This window comes from Pollachius pollachius (genome assembly GCF_949987615.1).
Source record: "Pollachius pollachius genome assembly, chromosome: 8".
NCBI classification, from domain to species: domain Eukaryota; kingdom Metazoa; phylum Chordata; class Actinopteri; order Gadiformes; family Gadidae; genus Pollachius; species Pollachius pollachius.
Genome location: NC_136941.1, coordinates 23,594,416 through 23,612,959, shown reverse-complemented (window position 1 = coordinate 23,612,959; position 18,544 = coordinate 23,594,416). Strand labels below are relative to the sequence as shown.

Sequence of the window (18,544 nt, the reverse complement as noted above, 5' to 3'; positions counted from 1 at the left end):
ACACCACAGCAGATACTAACAGCTACAATGGTCATCTTAAATTGTGGCCATTAGCAATTAAACGCTAACCCCTTCTATCAGTCTTCAGTTTTCAAGTGATTGATTGTAAGAAAATCAAGAATATCTTGCTTTATCCCGATGTGTTTATTGTGGTAGACAAGTTTTTTGGGTCACCTGACGTCCCCTTGTCTTGCGATGACTCTGCAGACTCAAGATCTTGATGCTGGGGCAAACACCAGGTTTTGGTGCTGGGGCATCACCAGGTCTTGATGCTGGGGCATCACCAGGTCTTGATGCTGGGGCAGACACCAGGTCTTGATGCTGGGGCATCACCAGGTCTTGATGCTGGGGCAGACACCAGGTCTTGATGCTGGGGCAGACACCAGGTCTTGATGCTGGGGCATCACCAGGTCTTGATGCTGGGGCAATCACCAGGTCTAGTTGTTGGGCAGGCATCAGGACTAGGTGCTGAAGCAGACACCAGGTCTTGATGCTGGGCAGACACCAGGACTGTGTTCCAATATCCATACTTATCGTACTTGCTATACTTAGTTTGAGTACGTAGGGCGTTCCAATTACGATCGGGGCGAAAAAAAGTGTACTGAAAGGACCCGGATGGTGTACTCAAAACGCTGAAGGTGGATCGATCGGCAGCCATCTTAGCTACGTAGCGGAAGAGGCGGAGCCAGGCTGAGCCAACGTCGGCTCATTTTCCACATAGCCTGCATTAATGAAGTCATTTTGTAGTTTTTATAGCTTTTTAGCTTTTTGATAGGTGATTCGTAATTTGTGAATCGTAATTTCCGTTAAGTGCACCACAGAGTATTCGATTTGACCTGGTCTACTGGAACAGACACCAGGTCTAGGTACTGGAACAGACACCAGGTCTAGGTACTGGAACAGACACCAGGTCTAGGTACTGGAACAGACACCAGGTCTACGTACTGGAACAGACACCAGGTCTACTGGAACAGACACCAGGTCTAGGTACAGACACCAGGTCCAGGTACTGGAACAGACACCAGGTCCAGGTACTGGAACAGACACCAGGTCCAGATACTGGAACAGACACCAGGTCGAGGTACTGGAACAGACACCAGGTCGAGGTACTGGAACAGACACCAGGTCTAGGTACTGGAACAGACACCAGGTCTAGGTACTGGAACAGACACCAGGTCCAGGTACTGGAACAGACACCAGGTCCAGATACTGGAACAGACACCAGGTCCAGGTATTGGAACAGACACCAGGTCTGAACAGACAATATTTATAATATTTATAAAAAAAGTTTTTGCCAGCATCTTGGGATGCTAGCAAAAACACCAGACCACTGGATCAATCTTAGGATGAAAGGCTTGTCTTGCCTCCGAAAAGCCATTCCATATATTTACATTTACATCGGCATTTAGCAAACGCTTTTCTCCAAAGCGACTCACAACGGTTCATCCTCACAACCACGCGGCTTTTCTCGGGCCTCTCTGTCTGAAGGAATCTGTGTGGACGTCCGTCTGCTCTTTCTCTCTCTCTTGTCTTTCTGGCTCTGGTCTGTCTGACGGTATCTGTCTGTGCGTCAGGGAGCCTCTCACTGGGCCTTTGGGCAGCAGGCTGACTCCGTTCCAGAGGTTGCTGCTACTGCGCTGTCTGAGGGCCGACCGGCTGACCCACGGCCTGCAGGACTTCGTGTCCTCCCAGCTGGGACAGCGCTTCATAGAGCCACAGGTTAGATATATGTTGCATGCTGAATACACGTCTGACAGACACTAAGGGCCCTATTTTAGTATTACGAATGAAACGCGAAACACAAGTAGCATTGCTGTCGGATCTCGGTCGCTGTTGCCATTATAACAGCTGATAAATGACTCTTGCGCCAGATGCAAATCTGAAATGGGTTGGTCTGAAACCAATAAGAGTTCCATCTCTCATCCCCTTTAAGAGCCATGAGCGCATTTGAACTTGACAAGTTGATATTTTGACAGGGCGTTTGCAGTCTCCCCTGAGGAGGATTCATGACCACATGGATTTCAAACTTCAAATGGCTCAGTTTATGTCCAAATAATAGGCCTAATTCACACATGGAATAGCCTTTTATACTACAACTCCAGAAACACTGAGTCGTCATGTCAATTTCGGCAAAGAGAACTTAACACATAGCCCATGATATGCGGTCCTGTGGCCGTGGCTCTATTAACTGGTATGCGGCAATACATTAAAAAACATTGTTTGTTACCAGTTTTGTAAACATTATCGTTATCGACACTTGTGTTCATAATATGCATGTGTCCCCCCGTTAATATACATTGCCATTGACTGTATTATGCATTACGTGTTTAGTATGCGTGTGTTTAAACAGATGGATGCACACATATAGTTGAACTGTGCACCAAACATCACCCGCATTCATTCATTCTTTTAAACACTAACTCGCGGTAAAACTATGTTTTCTCAATCAAATCAAATACTCATCAATCCTAAAAGTTATGGGCTTGTACATATGTCTGCGTCAATAAAATATGTGTTTGCTGTACGGTGTTTGCAGATGCATGATTTTAAAAGTACAACTTCTAACCGCTGTATCAGCTGTTCTTTCCCAAATAATTTAACCAACGTTATCATTTACCCTAAAACAAGATTTTGTTTTGAAAGGCTGGGTTCCGCTTCCTCGAGTTTATTATTGTTATTATTTTAGCACATGGAATATTACTACAGTGTTCATTCTTGCAGCCCCTATGGAAAAAATCATTAGAAAAATCATAATATTTAAATTAGGCTAATCGTTTGCGTGTTTGTGCTGTGTATAGCCTACGTGTGTGTAGGCTTATGCTGCAGTTCCGACCTGCCATGGCACGTCAAAATAGCAACACCAACTGTGCTATCCGCTAGTGCATTTAGACCAGGTATTTCCGGTCAGTGGCGCAATTGCTTTTTGGATCTCTAAAATAGAACCAAGTATCACTTGCGCCGGAACACGCCTCTGCAAACTAGCAGCGATACATGCGTCGGGGTAGAAGGTCAATTGTGCCGGGTGCAAGATAGGGCCTTAAGACACCTCGACCCTTAATCATTTATCGGCCTCATACATCTTTCTGCCATCTTGGTTCTAAACGCTTGGTGGGGGAGTTCCACTTTCAGTTCCCCCACCTGGAACCACGATGGACGCTAGGTGTCTGCGTTCCATGGGCCCGAGGGTGAGGAATGAACCAGTGTGTGTGCTGGTGTCTCTACCCAGACCTCAGACCTGGCGGTGGTCTTCAAGGACTCCTCCCCCTCCACGCCCCTCATATTCGTCCTCTCCGCTGGCACCGACCCCGCCGCGGACCTCTACAAGTTCGCCGACACCATGAAGTTCTCCAAGAAGATGAATGCCATTTCCCTGGGCCAGGGCCAGGTACAAGCTGAGGGGAACTCGCTGGCCCTCATCTCCCCATTCATCCAAAACCTCCCTCTTGCTCTGTCTGTCTATCTCTGTCTCTCTCTCTCTGTCCCTCTCTATTTGCCTCTCAGTCTACCTCTGTCTGTCTTTCACTCTCTATCTCTCTGTCTCTCTCTGTCTCTCTCTCTCTCTCTCTCCCTTTGCCTCTCAGTCTATCTCTGTGTCTCTCACTCTTTTTCTTAGTGTCTTTCTCTCTGTCTGTCTCTCTGTCTCTCTCTCTCTCCCTTTGACTCTCAGTCTATCTCTCTGTGTCTCTCACTCTCTTTCTCTCTGTCTCTCTCGGTCTCTCTCTGTCTCTCTCTGTCTCTTACTCTTTTTCTCTCTGTCTCTCTGTCTCTCTGTTCTCGTTTGAGAAGCAGGTCGTTGTCGTTTGTTCGTCTGGACAGGAAAGGCGCTAATTAGCCTGTGTCTATTTAAAGCTTGAGGACAGCGCTGTAGGTCATAGATGTGCTGGAGGAACGCAGAACAGCGCCATATCAAAACAAACAGAAAGAACGCAGCTCAGGCACAACCTATCTACTGGGATACTCCTACTCCAACTCAGACTTTGTGACACACAAGTCAAACAAAAACCGAACAGATCTTCCCAGTGGCCGTATTCCAGGATTATGGCCTTTTACATCGGCGTGTTAATAGTGGCTGACCAGCTCCATTGTGCTACAGGCAACAAAGGGCCCTTCATCTCCACTCGGAGATGAAGGGCACAACTAGCACAACATGTTGACGGGGACTGCCTCCCTACTCAATTTGTGTCTTACGATTCCATGACCATGTGTTTATAACACTAAATATTATTATACTCACTGTGTCTGTGGGTGTGTGTGTGTGTGTGTATGCATTCATGTGCGTGCGTGCTCGTTTCTGCTTGTTTGTGTGCATAATTGTGTGTGTGTGTGTGTGTGTGTGTGTGTGTGTGTGTGTGTGTTTGCATGTGTGTGTGTGTGTGTTGTGTGTGTCTACTATCTGTCAATCAGGGCCCCTGGGCGGAGGCCCTGATGCACAGCGCCATGGAAACGGGTAAATGGTCGTTCCTTCAGAACTGTCACCTGGCGCCAAGCTGGATGCCCTCCCTGGAGAGACTGATCGAGAACATCCAACCAGATAAGGTCAGGATACTGGAGTCAACACACACACACACACACACGCAAACACAGACACACACACCAGCACACACACAAGCAGACCCACAAGCACAAACTAGCATGCACACATGCATGCATACAGACACTCACACACACAAAGACATGAAACTACACACACATGCACGCGCGCTAGCATGCTCATGCTAGCATGCTCATGCTAGCATCTACTCACACACAAACACACACACGGATGGATACATCAGAAGAGAAGTCTGACCCTAACCCACATCAATGTAACCCGTTCCCACCCTGTGTCCTGTGTTCCCGTTGCCTCAGGTGCACAGAGACTTCCGTCTGTGGCTCACCAGTATGCCCAGCAACAAGTTCCCCGTCTCCATCCTCCAGAACGGCTCAAAGATGACCATCGAGCCCCCCCGGGGCATCAAGGCCAACCTGCTCAAGACCTACCTGAGCCTCACCGACGACTTCCTGAGCTCCAGCTCCAAGGTCTCACACACCACGTCATGTACCCTGTATATTCTGGGTCTGTAGCTTCTCTTTCTCCCTCCCTCCAATCCCCTCTCTCTCATCTCTCTCTCTCTCCAGGCTCAAGAGTTCAAGTCGCTGCTCCTCTCTCTGTGTCTGTTCCACGGCAACGCCATCGAGCGCAGGAAGTTTGGCCCCCTGGGCTTCAATATCCCCTACGAGTTCACCGACGGCGACCTGCGTATCTGCATCAGCCAGCTGCACATGTTCCTGGACGAATACCAAGACATCCCATACAAGGTAGGCTGCAGGAACATGTTAGGATTTTTGGATTTTGTACAGTAGGTTACATTTCTATGCAATTTATTTCATTGCTCTTGTCCTTTCATCCTTAAGCTAATCATCAATAATAAACTATTAAATGCAATATCATAAGCTTAAATACAATAGAATAAGCTAAACCTCCTTGACAGCTTTTGATCAAATGATTGATTTGTAGCTACACTCATTACTGATCAGAAGGCCCTCTCCTTATGCTAGAGAATAGTTCAGATCGCAAGTGGATGACCGTTTATGAAACGAGAGCATGACCTTTTGAGCTCCACACTCTTGTCTGGCCTCTAGGTGCTGAAATACACTGCGGGCCAGGTCAACTACGGCGGCCGCGTGACAGACGACTGGGACAGGCGATGCCTCCTGAACGTACTGGAGGACTTCTACTGTCCTACCGTCCTCAGCCCCGGACACCTCTACACCGCCTCCGGGGACTACCGGCAGATCGACACCCAGTTGGGGCTCCAGGTTAGACTCATCTCCCATCCAGCAGCTGTGTTATTGCACAACACCTGTGTGAACAGAAACTGCATGAGGCTCGAGTCCCGTCCTGTCTCCTGTTTCGTTACAGAGTATTATACCGCAAATAGTCCCCACGTGTTAATTTGTCACCTTTACAGACATTTTTAAAAGCCACTGGCCGAGTTTATGTTCACCAGTTAAACTCTTGCCGATCAAAAAACAAATATTACGATTAAGAAAGTGAAGATCTGAGCTCATCTGCCGTCAGACTAATCTAAAGTCAATCTGTAGACATGAGGGTCTTATCGAGGGGCTGATGTAGCTCTCGTAGGTCGGGGGGTTGGCAGTGAGGTCTCGTAGAACAGGCTCTTAATCTCCCCATGCTCACGTTCCGTCTCCAGGACTACCTGGCATACATCCGCAGCCTACCTATCAACGATACGCCGGAGATATTTGGTCTCCATGACAACGCCAACATCAGCTTCGCCCAGAATGAGTCATTCGCCCTGCTGGGAGCAGTGGTTCAACTGCAGCCGCGAGCCGCAGCCAGCGGAGGCAGGTCTCAGGAGGAGGTAAACACCCAGGGAACCCTCGTCAAAAAGAGAGGGTTTAGGAGTCATTAATTAGAGACATAACCATTATTATTATCTTCAACCATTTTCCAATGAGTGGCCACCGTAGTTTTTATTTTCGGACAAACTATATCAAACAAAAATTATTATTACCGTTATATTTAAACTTGTTTTAGAACTGCTCGCTTCAACAGGAACCATGTTTGCGTTTATTTATTTTCTACAACAAATGATGGGGAAGATGGCGGTTGAATCAACACCTGCCACAGTGGCTGGTGGATCTGAAAAAGAGTTAACTTTAGGCCCTGCAAGAGTCCCTTAGGCACTGCTCGGTAACCACCCAGTGGTGTGTGTTTCACAGCCCCCATTGAACACGCCACTGCTTTCACTGTGACCAGAGAGCAGGTCTTGCCGACGGTAACACACCCTCTGTGTCTATGTGCCGCAGATCGTGGAGGAGATTGTGTCGGGTATTGTGGAGAAAATTCCCAAGCCTATCGATATCCGGGAGGTGCTGTCCAGGTACCCGGTCCTCTACGAGGAGTCGATGAACACCGTGCTGCTCCAGGAGGTGATCAGGTAACAATGTGAAGCGCTCTGTTAAATACTGCAGGGTAATGTAGCGGCTGGGGCCTTTACCTCCCCGCCAGAAGGGCCAGGGTTGGATCCCCTCATGTCCACCCGTCTACCTGGAGCCGTCCCTAGGGCAAGATGCTTCTCCAGGATGCCATGACTTCTTGGTGACCACTGTGGTCACTTTATGTCTGAATGACTAAATCACTGTATCTAGCTCTGCATTTAACACTGTATGAAAGCCAGTTTATCCCTATAACATTGTAGTGGTAACACGACCGTTACATTGTTACTGTACATTATGTACACTTAGCCTGGCTCCGCCCGCCTAAGTACTTCCGCTCAATTTTCATTTCCCTTCAGTACTACGTCTGGGTCTGCGGTATGTTAGTGGGTTTTCTCCGTCCAAATTTTGTGTGTTCAATCAGGGAACCGAGGGACTGGCTGAGAACAATGACGTTAAAGTCAGCTCTTGTTGACGGACGTCTTCGCGCACGGTGTTTGGTTTGTTTACAGCCTGCGCGCAACGTGATTCCCGGCCAACGTTAGCGATTGGTTATGGCAGGTCCAGAGTGGCAGTGGGCAGATCCAATAGTTTTAAACTTCAACAGACACCCGCCTTCGAGTGAGTTAACGTTAGTCAATTGAGTAGGTCCAGACTCAAATGAAATGAAGTGCGAGAGTCTGGTAGAACCAGGCTAATGTACACTGGGCAGAAACCTCAAATCTATGATTTGGAGCAGCGGGAAGAAGATTGAAACCTGTGCATCCTTTTTTATTCTTGCTTTCCCTCTCCCTTCTGTGGGGTTCTGGAAAGATTGAGCAGCAGCTGGTTGGATCAGTCAATCACTATCAAGCCCCCCTCTCCCCCGCTCTATCTGTCAGGTATAACAAGCTGCTGGCGGTCATGTCCCAGACTCTGGGTGACATTGTGAAGGCTCTCAGGGGCTTAGTGGTGATGTCCTCTGAGCTGGAGCTGATGGCCCACAGCCTGTTTATCAACGCTGTGCCGGATGTGTGGATGGCCAAGGTAACACACTCAGCACTACATAAACACACACACACACACACGCGCGCACACACACACACACACACACACACATTCATAGCTACAACAGATACTCGGATAGCACACGCACACACACACAAATTTCGCACACAAAAAGACGCTCAAACACTTAGACCACAATCACACCCACACAAAGCATGCACTCAGTTAACACATACAACCAGACAAATAGTTAACACACAAACAGACACACACACGCACACATACTCCCGTGGCAGACATACAAGCAACAGAAACCCACTCAGTGATCACAGCGATAACAAACATAAACACCATAAACAATCACGAAGAGCCCCCTCATCACGTACAGATGACACGCACAATTCCAGCACCCAAAGGGTTTCTCTTGTTCCCTGAAGAGAGGGCCCTTTGGGGGCCCGGCAGTGCCCTGATGCCTCCAGTGTGCTGTGTCTCCTCCCTCAGGCCTACCCCTCCCTGAAGCCTCTGGCCTCCTGGGTGGCCGACCTGCTGCAGAGGGTCAGCTTCATGCAGTGCTGGATCGCTGAGGGGCCCCCCGCCGTCTTCTGGATCTCTGGCCTCTTCTTCCCCCAGGCCTTCCTCACCGGGACGCTGCAGAACTATGCCCGCAGCTCCCGGCTCTCCATAGACACCATCGGCTTCACCTTTAAGGTCCTCGTCACCTCTCTCGCACCACTCTCTGTTTCTCTTTCTCTCTCGCTCTCTCGCCGCTCTGGGCCAGGAACCACATTGCCGGCCCAGACTGGACAATAAAGTCGTATTCTATTCTATTCTTTTTATCTTTCTTTCTCCCTCTGTTGCTCTCTCTCTCTGTTGCTCTCTCTCTCTCTCTCTCCCTCTTTCTGTCTCTCTTTCGCTTTCTCTTTCTCTCTCAGTTGCTCTCCCTCTCCCTCTCTCTCTCTCTCTTTCTCTCTCTTTCGCTTTCTCTCTTTCTCTCTCTTTCTCTCTGTTACTCTCTCCCTCTCTCCGTCTCTGTCTCTCTCTCTGACTCTCTATCTGTCTCTCTCTCACTCTCGCTCTCTACCTCTCGCTCTCTCTCTCTCTCTCTCTCTCTCTCTCTCTCTCTCACTCTCACTCCCCCTGTCTCTCGCTCTCTCGCTACCCCTGTCTCTCTCACTCTCTGTTTATCTCTCTCTCGCGCTCTGTCTCTGTTTCTCCCTCTCTATCTCTGTGCACCGCTAAATCTGAGGGGAAGACTCTCAGCAGGGATCCAGTGACTGGCCCACTCCAGGTAGGGAATGAGTCCTTAGCCAAAGTTAAGGAGTTCAAGTACCTCTGGGTCTTAAACATTATGAATACCAAAACATACCATGAATGCTCAGTCTCTCTCTTTCTCTCTCGCTCAATCTCCGTTTTCTCTTCAGTGCAACCTCATTGGCTGTAGAATGAAGTAATGCCCCCCCCCCCCCCCCCCCCCCAGTACGGCTGTTATCAAACCACCACCATACAGGAAACAGTTCTGACTTGTTGCTGTTTCCATCCTCTTCTCCTCCATCGCTCTCCTCACCTCCCCTCCTCCTCCCCCAGGTGATAACTACCCCAGCCTCTGATATCACGGCGCGGCCGGCCCGGGGCTGCTACGTCCACGGGCTGTACCTGGAGGGGGCTCGCTGGGACCCCCACACCACCCAGCTGGCCACCTCCCGGCCCAAGGAGCTCTACAGCGACATGGCCGTCATATGGATGATCCCCCAGGCTGACTGCAGGCCCCCGGTCTGCGGGGTCTACGTCTGCCCCATCTATAAGACCCTCACCCGGGCGGGTAAGTACACACAGCGGGGGCGTTTCCTTGTAGCCAATTGCCGGGAAGTCTGTGTGCGTGCATGTGTGTGTTTGTGTTTGTGTGCGTGTGTGTGTAATTGCACGCTTTGGCATCGCATGGGCGCAAATGTGTTTGTGTGTGTGTGTGTGTGTGTGTGTGCGTGGGTGCGGGTGTGTGTGTGTGTGTGTGTGTGTGTGTGTGTGTGTGTGTGTGTCTTCCCTGGTTTTATTACTCATCCCAGAATAGGCCCAGTTAGCGTCAAGTTTCAGAAAGCTTCAGAAAGTGCAGCAGTGTATTTTCCAGCTCGGAGCCAGCACAGTGAACACAGCACAGTGAACACATCATAGTGAACACAGCCAATGAACACAGCACAGTGAACACAGCACAGTGAACACAGCACAGTGAACACAGCGTAGTGAACACAGCACAGTGAACACAGCACAGTGAACACAGCACAGTGAACACAGTGTAGTGAACACAGCACAGTGAACACAGCACAGTGAACACAGCACAGTGAACACAGCACAGTGAGCACAGCACAGTGAACACAGCACAGTGAACACAGCACAGTGAACACAGCACAGTGAACACAACACAGTGAACACAGCACAGTGAACACAGCACAGTGAACACAGCACAGTGAACACAGCACAGTGAACACAGCACAGTGAACACAGCGTAGTGAACACAGCACAGTGAACACAGCACAGTGAACACAGCGTAGTGAACACAGCACAGTGAACACAGCACAGTGAACACAGCACAGTGAACACAGCATAGTGAACACAGCATAGTGAACACTGCATAATTTAGGCAGCATAGTGTACAGGCTGGTCTCTGACGGACATGAACTGGCCTTGTAGCAAGAGGCTGGAGATTCAGGTGAACCAGAATGTTAAGCCATGATTCAGCAGAAACAGATTCAGCTTTTCCAACACCATGATAAGACTACTCTCAGTGAAGGCGAACTGTTCAATTGGCTTCAAGTAGTCCGGCAGTCTGCCTTTGGTAGCCCTCTGCCCATGATGATGTACTGCAAAGGAACCCACTATGCTTCAACCAACTAGAGCACTGAAACGGCTCAGGGACTCCCCAATCGATCACGTTCGCAGGGTGCAATAGATGACATCTTTTAAAGCCTGACGTGAGCGCACAATTGTCAGGTTCAACATAGCCTTGAGGAACTCGTTCCTGGACGTTGAAATCAGCTGAACTCCTGACTGTCAAGGGAGAGGCTTGCTCTATCCAGAGACCTGGTGTGAGGTTAATGATGTCCTAACCTGTGTGTGTGTGTGTGTGTGTGTGTGTGTGTGTGTGTGTGTGTGTGTGTGTGTATGTGTGTGTGTGTGTGTGTGTGTGTTTCCCCTTCAGGCACCCTGTCCACCACCGGCCACTCCACCAACTATGTGATGGCGGTTGAGCTGCCGAGCGAGCTGCCGCAGAAACATTGGATCAAGCAGGGGGTGGCGCTCGTCTGCGCCCTGGACTACTGACCATACACACAGGCAGACACACACACACACGCAGAGAGACACAACCCCAAACTCACACACACGCAGGTAGCTACACCCCCAAACACACACACCCCTAGACACAGAAACCCCCCCCAAACACCTTTCCAGGTTAGTCCCACAGAGTTTTGTTTATTTTAGTCAGCTAGAGGAAGATAAAGTTGGACACTGAAACCAAAGCCTGAATGGATTTTTGATCCTTTCTCCCTCGAAAGGTACATGATTGCATGTAGCAAAACCCTACACAACCCCACGCCTACACAAGACCATTTTGAAGTTGTGTAACCGTCTAATAAAAAAGTTTTTCTCTTTCATCAACGATATTACTGAGCATTCCTTTGTAATATTTCATAGAGTTCTCATGGACCCATCATCACCCCTGTCCAAGAATAACACGCCCACGTCTCGTTCATCATCCAATCATCAATCACCGGTGCTCGTGCTCGGTGATATACTCACCGGAGCACGGCCGCTTTATGTCTTCATCTCTCGGAATTCTGAGAGTAGTCTAAGAGCAGTGATGACAATCTCAACAAAAATGGCTGCGCCCGTGAAGAGATTTATTTTCTTTGTATTTCTACCACGTTCGTCCTTTTAATGACTTAATTGCAATGCTTCTTTAATCCGGTCACCAATTTATGCATTGCACGGTCTTGCTGTGTGTGCAATACAATGTAAAGTTGTGTTGTTTGTTTTAGATCTGGTATGCTAAAGAGCTAATAATAAACGACGACTAGCCAGTCGAACGGGAACGCTATAAGTTCTCCGAGACCGAAAATGACGTCAAAATTGCCACTCGAAAGGCTGGTGTCCGAGGCATCAGGATCACACCATAACTAGAGCGGCGTGGGGATGGTGCTTAGGGGGCGGGTGGTGGTGCTGTACGACACACCGATGTTAGCGGCTGCACATTTTGAGCTGCTGGTGAGAAGTGGTGGTGACTTCGTATGAACGGAAACTACCTTCATTCGGGCATAGTTCCGTTAGCGGAACGAGGAGAACACGCGGATGGATTAACCGAGCGTTGTTCTTTAAATCGGCACTTTGGCAATCCTTGTTGTAATGACATAAATGTACGGTGATGTAAACTCAACACGCCCTGGCTGGTTCTTTTTAATTGTTATGTTGGAAACCACCGCAGAGACTGCAGCGCCTTGCACAGCCAGACGCACAGCCGCACGCACAGCCAGACGCACAGCCAGTCCTTCCTGGCAAAGGAGTCGTTTCCCCATTTGAAGTCACTTATTTGCAATCCTTACGAAGAATTAGGCTACTAATTGTTTTTGACACTAGGGTACAATGTACAAGGAAAACTCCGGGGTGACTATGCTGGAAAACGGGAATGGACAAGAGAAACCTCCCCAAGCGCCCAGGGCAGAACCAGACCCGGACACACCAGAGTCCGGGTTGGACGCCCCTTTTGGAACCGACAAAAAGGACACTAATGAATCCGAGTCCACACGCTTTCCTTTGCCTATTTATTCCAAACTGGAGATCAAGCGGCACGCAGTGACGGATGACTACAAGATCTCCACCCAGGTCCTGGGGCTGGGGATCAACGGCAAGGTCCTGCAGTGCTACAACAAGAGAACTGGGGAGAAGTGCGCGCTGAAGGTATCTGCTTACACACCTAAGTGTTAATAAATAGCTGTGTGTTGTGGTCAAATATGAGTTATTATCCCACTATAGCAGCCTATAACTAATATTATTAATTTTTATTTCCGTCAAATTAAAATCCAAAGAACATCGCTCAATGTATAGGCTACCATGCTTCGATAACTTTATTAGGACAACAAGGACGTCATGTGCGTAATCAACCGCAAGTAGGCCTACGGTGTTTTCACATTGATGTCAAACCGAGAATGGTTTGGGGGTTTTCCTGTACAGTATGGCTGTATATAGCTCCCTCTAGATTATGCTTAAGTAACCATTTTTGTAACGCAGGTCACCCACCACCACAAATCAGGTTCGGCCATTCAAGCCTCCTAGACAGTGCCGCTTTACACCAGGAGCAGTACAAAGTTACAATACACTCTATTTCTATTTAATCTGTTGCTTTACTGTTGCTGTGCATCGAAGGTGACAGTATTTTGAGAACATTGGTAGTGACTCGCCCACCCCTTCCCTACATCACCAACAACTCCTTCACCACAACCCCTCCGCCTGTACCACCATCACCACCATTACTACCACCATCCCATACCACCACCGGACGCAGCGGCCCCTTAGAGTAGAATATTTATCTTTACCGAGAAAGCGTCGCGTGTTGAGGCTCAGCGCAGGGTCCTCTAGTTACATAATACAATCATAAGCCCAAAAAAACTCACTTTCTGGTCAACGAGTTCAGGGTGTGTGTGCTGGGCCACATTTTAAATCAAGACAAGGACAACCGTGTGTCTCTTATCGTCTGAAGAACAAACAGCGGTGAGAAAGCCGCTGTCTGCTGCCTGATACCCACGATGCACATCTGTCATTAAAACACTTTTGAGGTTTGATATTTGTGGAAGGAGGAAATTAACACGTTATTATGTCGTCTTCTACAGGTCCTTTTGCTCTGATACCTATCTATGATTATTAGCTGGAGCAGGCTTCACTGTGTGTTCAATGTAATAAATAGAGTCACTTATCGAGGTGCACATCCTATCGGCACTGCTGCTAATTTATGAGCCTCTCTGCGTTTAATAAATCGAGGATGGAGGGGGGGGGGGGGGGGGGGGGGGCACAAATATCACAACTACTTGCTTTTAAATGAAGTGCGGTGGGGGGTGCCAAACATGATGGACGGTTATAGGGGCAATTCACTTTGCAGCGGACGTTAGAGTGGAGGCCTTGCAATCAGATTACTGGCCTCCTGTTTCCAGTGGCCCCAGTCTCTGACTGAGGAGCCCAGTGATGGAACAAAGCCCAAAGGCTCCCCTTACCTGTCAGCCCCATTAAGAGCTCCCTCTTGTCCCTGGCTGGCAGGCTGGGGGGCTCTCTGCCCGCTCTACCAGTCAACCTCCATAGGGGGAAGAACTGCACCATCTCTGCCTGTTACTCTCCTCTCCCAGCACCCAGGCCCGCCGCTCCCTATACGCAGAGTGCGTAGGGCACCTGAGAGGGGGCACCAAAAATAAAGGTTTCTAAAAAAAAAAAAAAAATTATTACATTATTGAATTACAAAAATATATAAATTAGTTATGAAGAGCCGAGATGTCTAGCTGATAGAGCAAGGGATTAACACTTGTAGGGTTGGAAATGCCATATATATGCAATTGTTTGGTAGTTGCTTTGATCCAGGTCATTTTAAAAAAGATATCTATACAAACATATAGATACTTTTTTTTACTATACTATACAGCACTATAGCTGCTCTTTCCCACACGCTGAGGGCTGAATGTCAGCTCGTTAACGGAGGTTAATCTGTGGGTGAGTTCTGACCTGAGGTCATCTGCTGACTCAGGCTGATTGCACACTCCTTCTTGCTGCCCTTCGCTCCGGCTTCCTGTGTTGTTGAAATGTGGCGTTAAGTTGAGCTGTTAAAAAGGGCCAGACAACTGCAAGAGGAGATTTAGTTAGTATCGTGTGATCTTCCTTCTGTTGTTTCTAGTATTGGCCCCTTGTGATGTTCAACATACACGCTGTGGCATCTGATGGGTGTGTTTAGTGTATTAGCGTTAGTCCAGTAGGTTTAAATGTGCTGCTGTCATTGAGAGGGGAAGTTTGACACTGAGGATGTGTCCTATATCTAATAATACACACTGGGTTACGTCTTGGACTGCTTATAACTATGTGTTTGTTGTTTGAATGCCCTCTGAGGTTTGTTTTATCGTATTAAAGGTAATTCATTCCCTGAGTGAATGTAATAAAAACATAGGCCTTTTATTGCCATAGTTTAAAATCAATATTTATAAGTAGTCATCCCTATTGGTCACAGTAATTCGTATACTTTATAATCAATGATGAATTGATGACCTTTGTAAAAAAGGGAAAGCAAATATGTGTAAGGGAGATATTGCTTCCAAGAAGAAGGCCTGGGAGTTTAGTGACAGTGTGTGTATGTGTCTGTGTATTTGTAATGTGTTTAATTCGAACCTGTCATAGCAGAACTGGTCTAGGGAGTTGTGAGTGTGGTGGGGGTGTTAAGGTTAGACAGAGTTTATCGAGTGGGCCGCTTAGAAGCACACTTCCCCCTACTGCCACTTTAAACAGCACAGCTGTCTTTCGTCTAACCGTAACTCACCTTTAGTCATATTTTGTTGACCTGCTTTTCGTCTATCATCATTATAGACCCACATTTCATAACCCTTGCTAAGCTTGATCATGAAACCACGGAAATACACACAAAATACAAACCTCTGAAATTGATTGAGAATACATGTATGTGTGTATGTATATCTATCTATCTATCTATCTATCTATCTATCTATCTATCTATCTATCTATCTATCTATCTATCTATCTATCTATCTCTCTCTCTCTCTCTCTCTCTCTCTCTCTCTCTCTCTATATATATATATATATATATATTGAACTACTGTGGGGTATAGTTTGTTTTCAGATGTATGTAGATTGTATTTGGGTGCGCTTGAAATGTTATTCAAATAGTTATTATAAGGAGTCCCTTTATAAACTGTGACTCACCCATGGGAGTCACAGAGTGTTTAAACATTAGGGTTATTCCTTTTTTGCTTTTTCCATTCGGATCTGGGAGATTTTTATTCCGGCCTAGTTCTATCCCACCGTACTCTGAGCTGGTTTTGCGTCGGCGCTTTGTTCTGAGTGCGGGTGCTGTTCCACGAGTGTGAGGGTGCTGTTCGCCCCAGGGTGCCGTTCGGACCCAGTCTGCTGTCATCATCGCCGTGCGTCAGTGTGCGTCTGTGTGGTGCGCTTCTCTCCACCCCCACCCGGGGCCTGTGTGACAGCCTTGTGGACAGCAGCAGGGAGGTCATTCCGTCTCGGTTACATCCCAGAATACACCCTGATGCACGAGGCTCACTATGTCAAGGTCCGCCACCTGCTTGTGTGTGTTCCCCCGTTTTCACGTGCGTGTCTGCGGGGCTGGGCCCTCCGTCCGGCATTGTGACGGGCTTACGCGGGTGGGGGTTTGTAGCCATGCCTCTGATCACGTGACCAGACACATGGGATTGAGTCAGTGGCTTTCTACAGCTTCCTACAGTACGGAGGTAATCGCAAAACTGAAGCATTGACTGTAAAGCCATTGAGAAGACACGTTCTCCTCAAGCCTTTAACACAGAGCTAGGCTAAGGATGGAGGGTCGCGCAACAGGCAGCCTGCAGACATCGGGGTCCTAGCCCCGGACGTTGGTCTGTTGTCTATCATGGCCCCCGATCAGGGTCAGTTTGATGACAGAATACGCTGGCCCCTTCTTACACATCAATAAGAAGAGTCTTTATGGGAATGACGCAACAGAAATCAACATGTGCTGTATTGGATGAATTCAGTTATAAAGACTACTGTGCTGTAATGACCACCGTGCTATAAAGACCACTGATCTCTAATGACCACTGATCTCTAATGACCACTGTGCCCTAATGACCACTGATCTCTAATGACCACTGATCTCTAATGACCACTGTGCCCTAATGACCACTGATCTCTAATGACCACTGTGCTCTAATGTCTGCGTGTTTCTCCAGATCCTCTACGACAGCCCCAAGTCCCGGCGGGAGGTAGAGTTGCACTGGCACGTGTCGGGGGGACCCCACATCGTACGAATTCTCAGCCTCTACGAGAACATGCACCACGGAAAGAAGTGCCTCCTTATCATCATGGAGTGGTATGTCTTACTGACGGGACTACATTACCCACAACCCCCAGCTCCCACAAGTAGGCTCCTTTCTCAACAGTATAGAGCGTTCCCTCTCAAGGGTCCAGATGTGTGGTGGGCATACACTGGCACACACAATGTACAGCTCACAGGTACTAGACCACTGGCATATGTGGTTGAGATGGTGTGGGTCTTTGTGTGTGTGTGTGTGTGTGTGTGTGTGTGTGTGTGTGTGTGTGTGTGTGTGTGTGTGTGTGTGTGTTTTTGTGTGTGTGTGTCTGCGTGTGTGTGTGTGTGTGTGTGTTTGTGTGTGGCTATTAATCGCTCACCCTTGTCAGCTACTTCCTGTTTGAACGCTGGCGTCATAAAAGGTTGCTCTGAGCGCAGCAAACGAGCAGATGTTGTGTACTGTCTTGTACACAAGCAGAGAGAGTCACTATCTCCCGCTGCAGGATCACACTGTCCTACTTCTGACCCTCAGAGGAACTGTACTTTTTGAATATTTATATATGCTTTATAAATGTATACATCATTTTTATGATATCTTTTTTATTTATGCGTCCTCTGCATTTTCATATTCATGGGCTTCTACTTTCCTTTGGCCTTGTGTTTTTGTTAAGATGACTCAATATAGGAGGTCTAAACCAACCAACCATTCTTCATGTATTCAGAATACAGGGGGTGCTGTTAAAGGATTTGGAGTAAAAACGGAAAGACAGAAATATAAATTTTGCTTCAACGCTTCCAAAGTATGCAGTTGTATCTTAACAGTGCAAACATTTGCCATGCACACACTCACACATACACATACACACAGACAAAGCCCAGAACATGTCCTCTGTCCCTCCAGCATGCAGGAAGGCGAGCTGTTCAGTCGGATCCAGGCCAGAGGCGACCAGGCCTTCACGGAGAAAGGTAACCTCCTAAACACAGAGAGCACCCCCAAAAATAAAGAGTTGACTTGTTCTCATGGTGTTACTGTTGTTACTAGTTAGGTAACAACCTAAACACAAAGAGTTCCCCCAAAATAAAGAGTTGAACTCGTGCTCTTACTGTTGTTGCTAGCTGTTATTACACAGTTTTGTGGATTACAAAGTGATTGGTCAATTGCGGCATTCTGCGGTTATTTCAGTATAGCAGACTGCTGCTATGATTTGCAGACCGTTGCTATGGACAATATTTCCAACCCAACAAACTATTTTGTTAAGCACTGAAATCCATTGTACATCAATGGAATCATTTCGTTGTTATATTTTGATTGAAATTATTGTTGTCTTTACTAAGTAGCCGTGTAATAAGCGGAATAATTTACAGCAAGCCATTCATTATTGTGAAATAATGACAATAATGATCTGCTGAACATTGTTGTGTATTAACTAGATAATATCTTAACCACAATTAAATCAAATGGTAGCTATTAATCAGGTTGCACCTAAATTAGTCTAGATTAAAACAAATTGCCGGTACATTTTTAATCAGCTCTCTATTGTCTGTGCACATTTTAACATCAAGTTA

At 47.6% G+C, this 18,544-nt stretch overlaps 2 protein-coding genes across 2 annotated transcripts in view; both read left to right on the top strand.

Moving 5' to 3' along the window:
• dnah1 (dynein, axonemal, heavy chain 1) overlaps positions 1-11,241 on the top strand; it is a gene marked incomplete at both ends in the record, with an annotated part of 50,987 nt that extends 39,746 nt beyond the window's left edge. The window contains 12 exons of the mRNA XM_079741127.1: positions 1,575-1,719; positions 3,227-3,385; positions 4,405-4,536; positions 4,849-5,019; positions 5,119-5,298; positions 5,623-5,799; positions 6,195-6,365; positions 6,814-6,944; positions 7,824-7,968; positions 8,431-8,637; positions 9,514-9,748; positions 11,120-11,241. Coding sequence (XP_079597253.1) covers positions 1,575-1,719; positions 3,227-3,385; positions 4,405-4,536; positions 4,849-5,019; positions 5,119-5,298; positions 5,623-5,799; positions 6,195-6,365; positions 6,814-6,944; positions 7,824-7,968; positions 8,431-8,637; positions 9,514-9,748; positions 11,120-11,241 — 1,975 coding nt within the window. The remainder of the gene's footprint in view (positions 1-1,574; positions 1,720-3,226; positions 3,386-4,404; positions 4,537-4,848; positions 5,020-5,118; positions 5,299-5,622; positions 5,800-6,194; positions 6,366-6,813; positions 6,945-7,823; positions 7,969-8,430; positions 8,638-9,513; positions 9,749-11,119) is intronic.
• A 1,001-nt stretch (positions 11,242-12,242) lies between these two features.
• Positions 12,243-18,544, top strand: part of mapkapk3 (MAPK activated protein kinase 3) — an 11,495-nt gene continuing 5,193 nt past the window's right edge. The window contains exons 1-3 of the mRNA XM_079741135.1: positions 12,243-12,873; positions 16,899-17,038; positions 17,880-17,944. Coding sequence (XP_079597261.1) covers positions 12,559-12,873; positions 16,899-17,038; positions 17,880-17,944 — 520 coding nt within the window. The 5' untranslated portion in view covers positions 12,243-12,558. The remainder of the gene's footprint in view (positions 12,874-16,898; positions 17,039-17,879; positions 17,945-18,544) is intronic.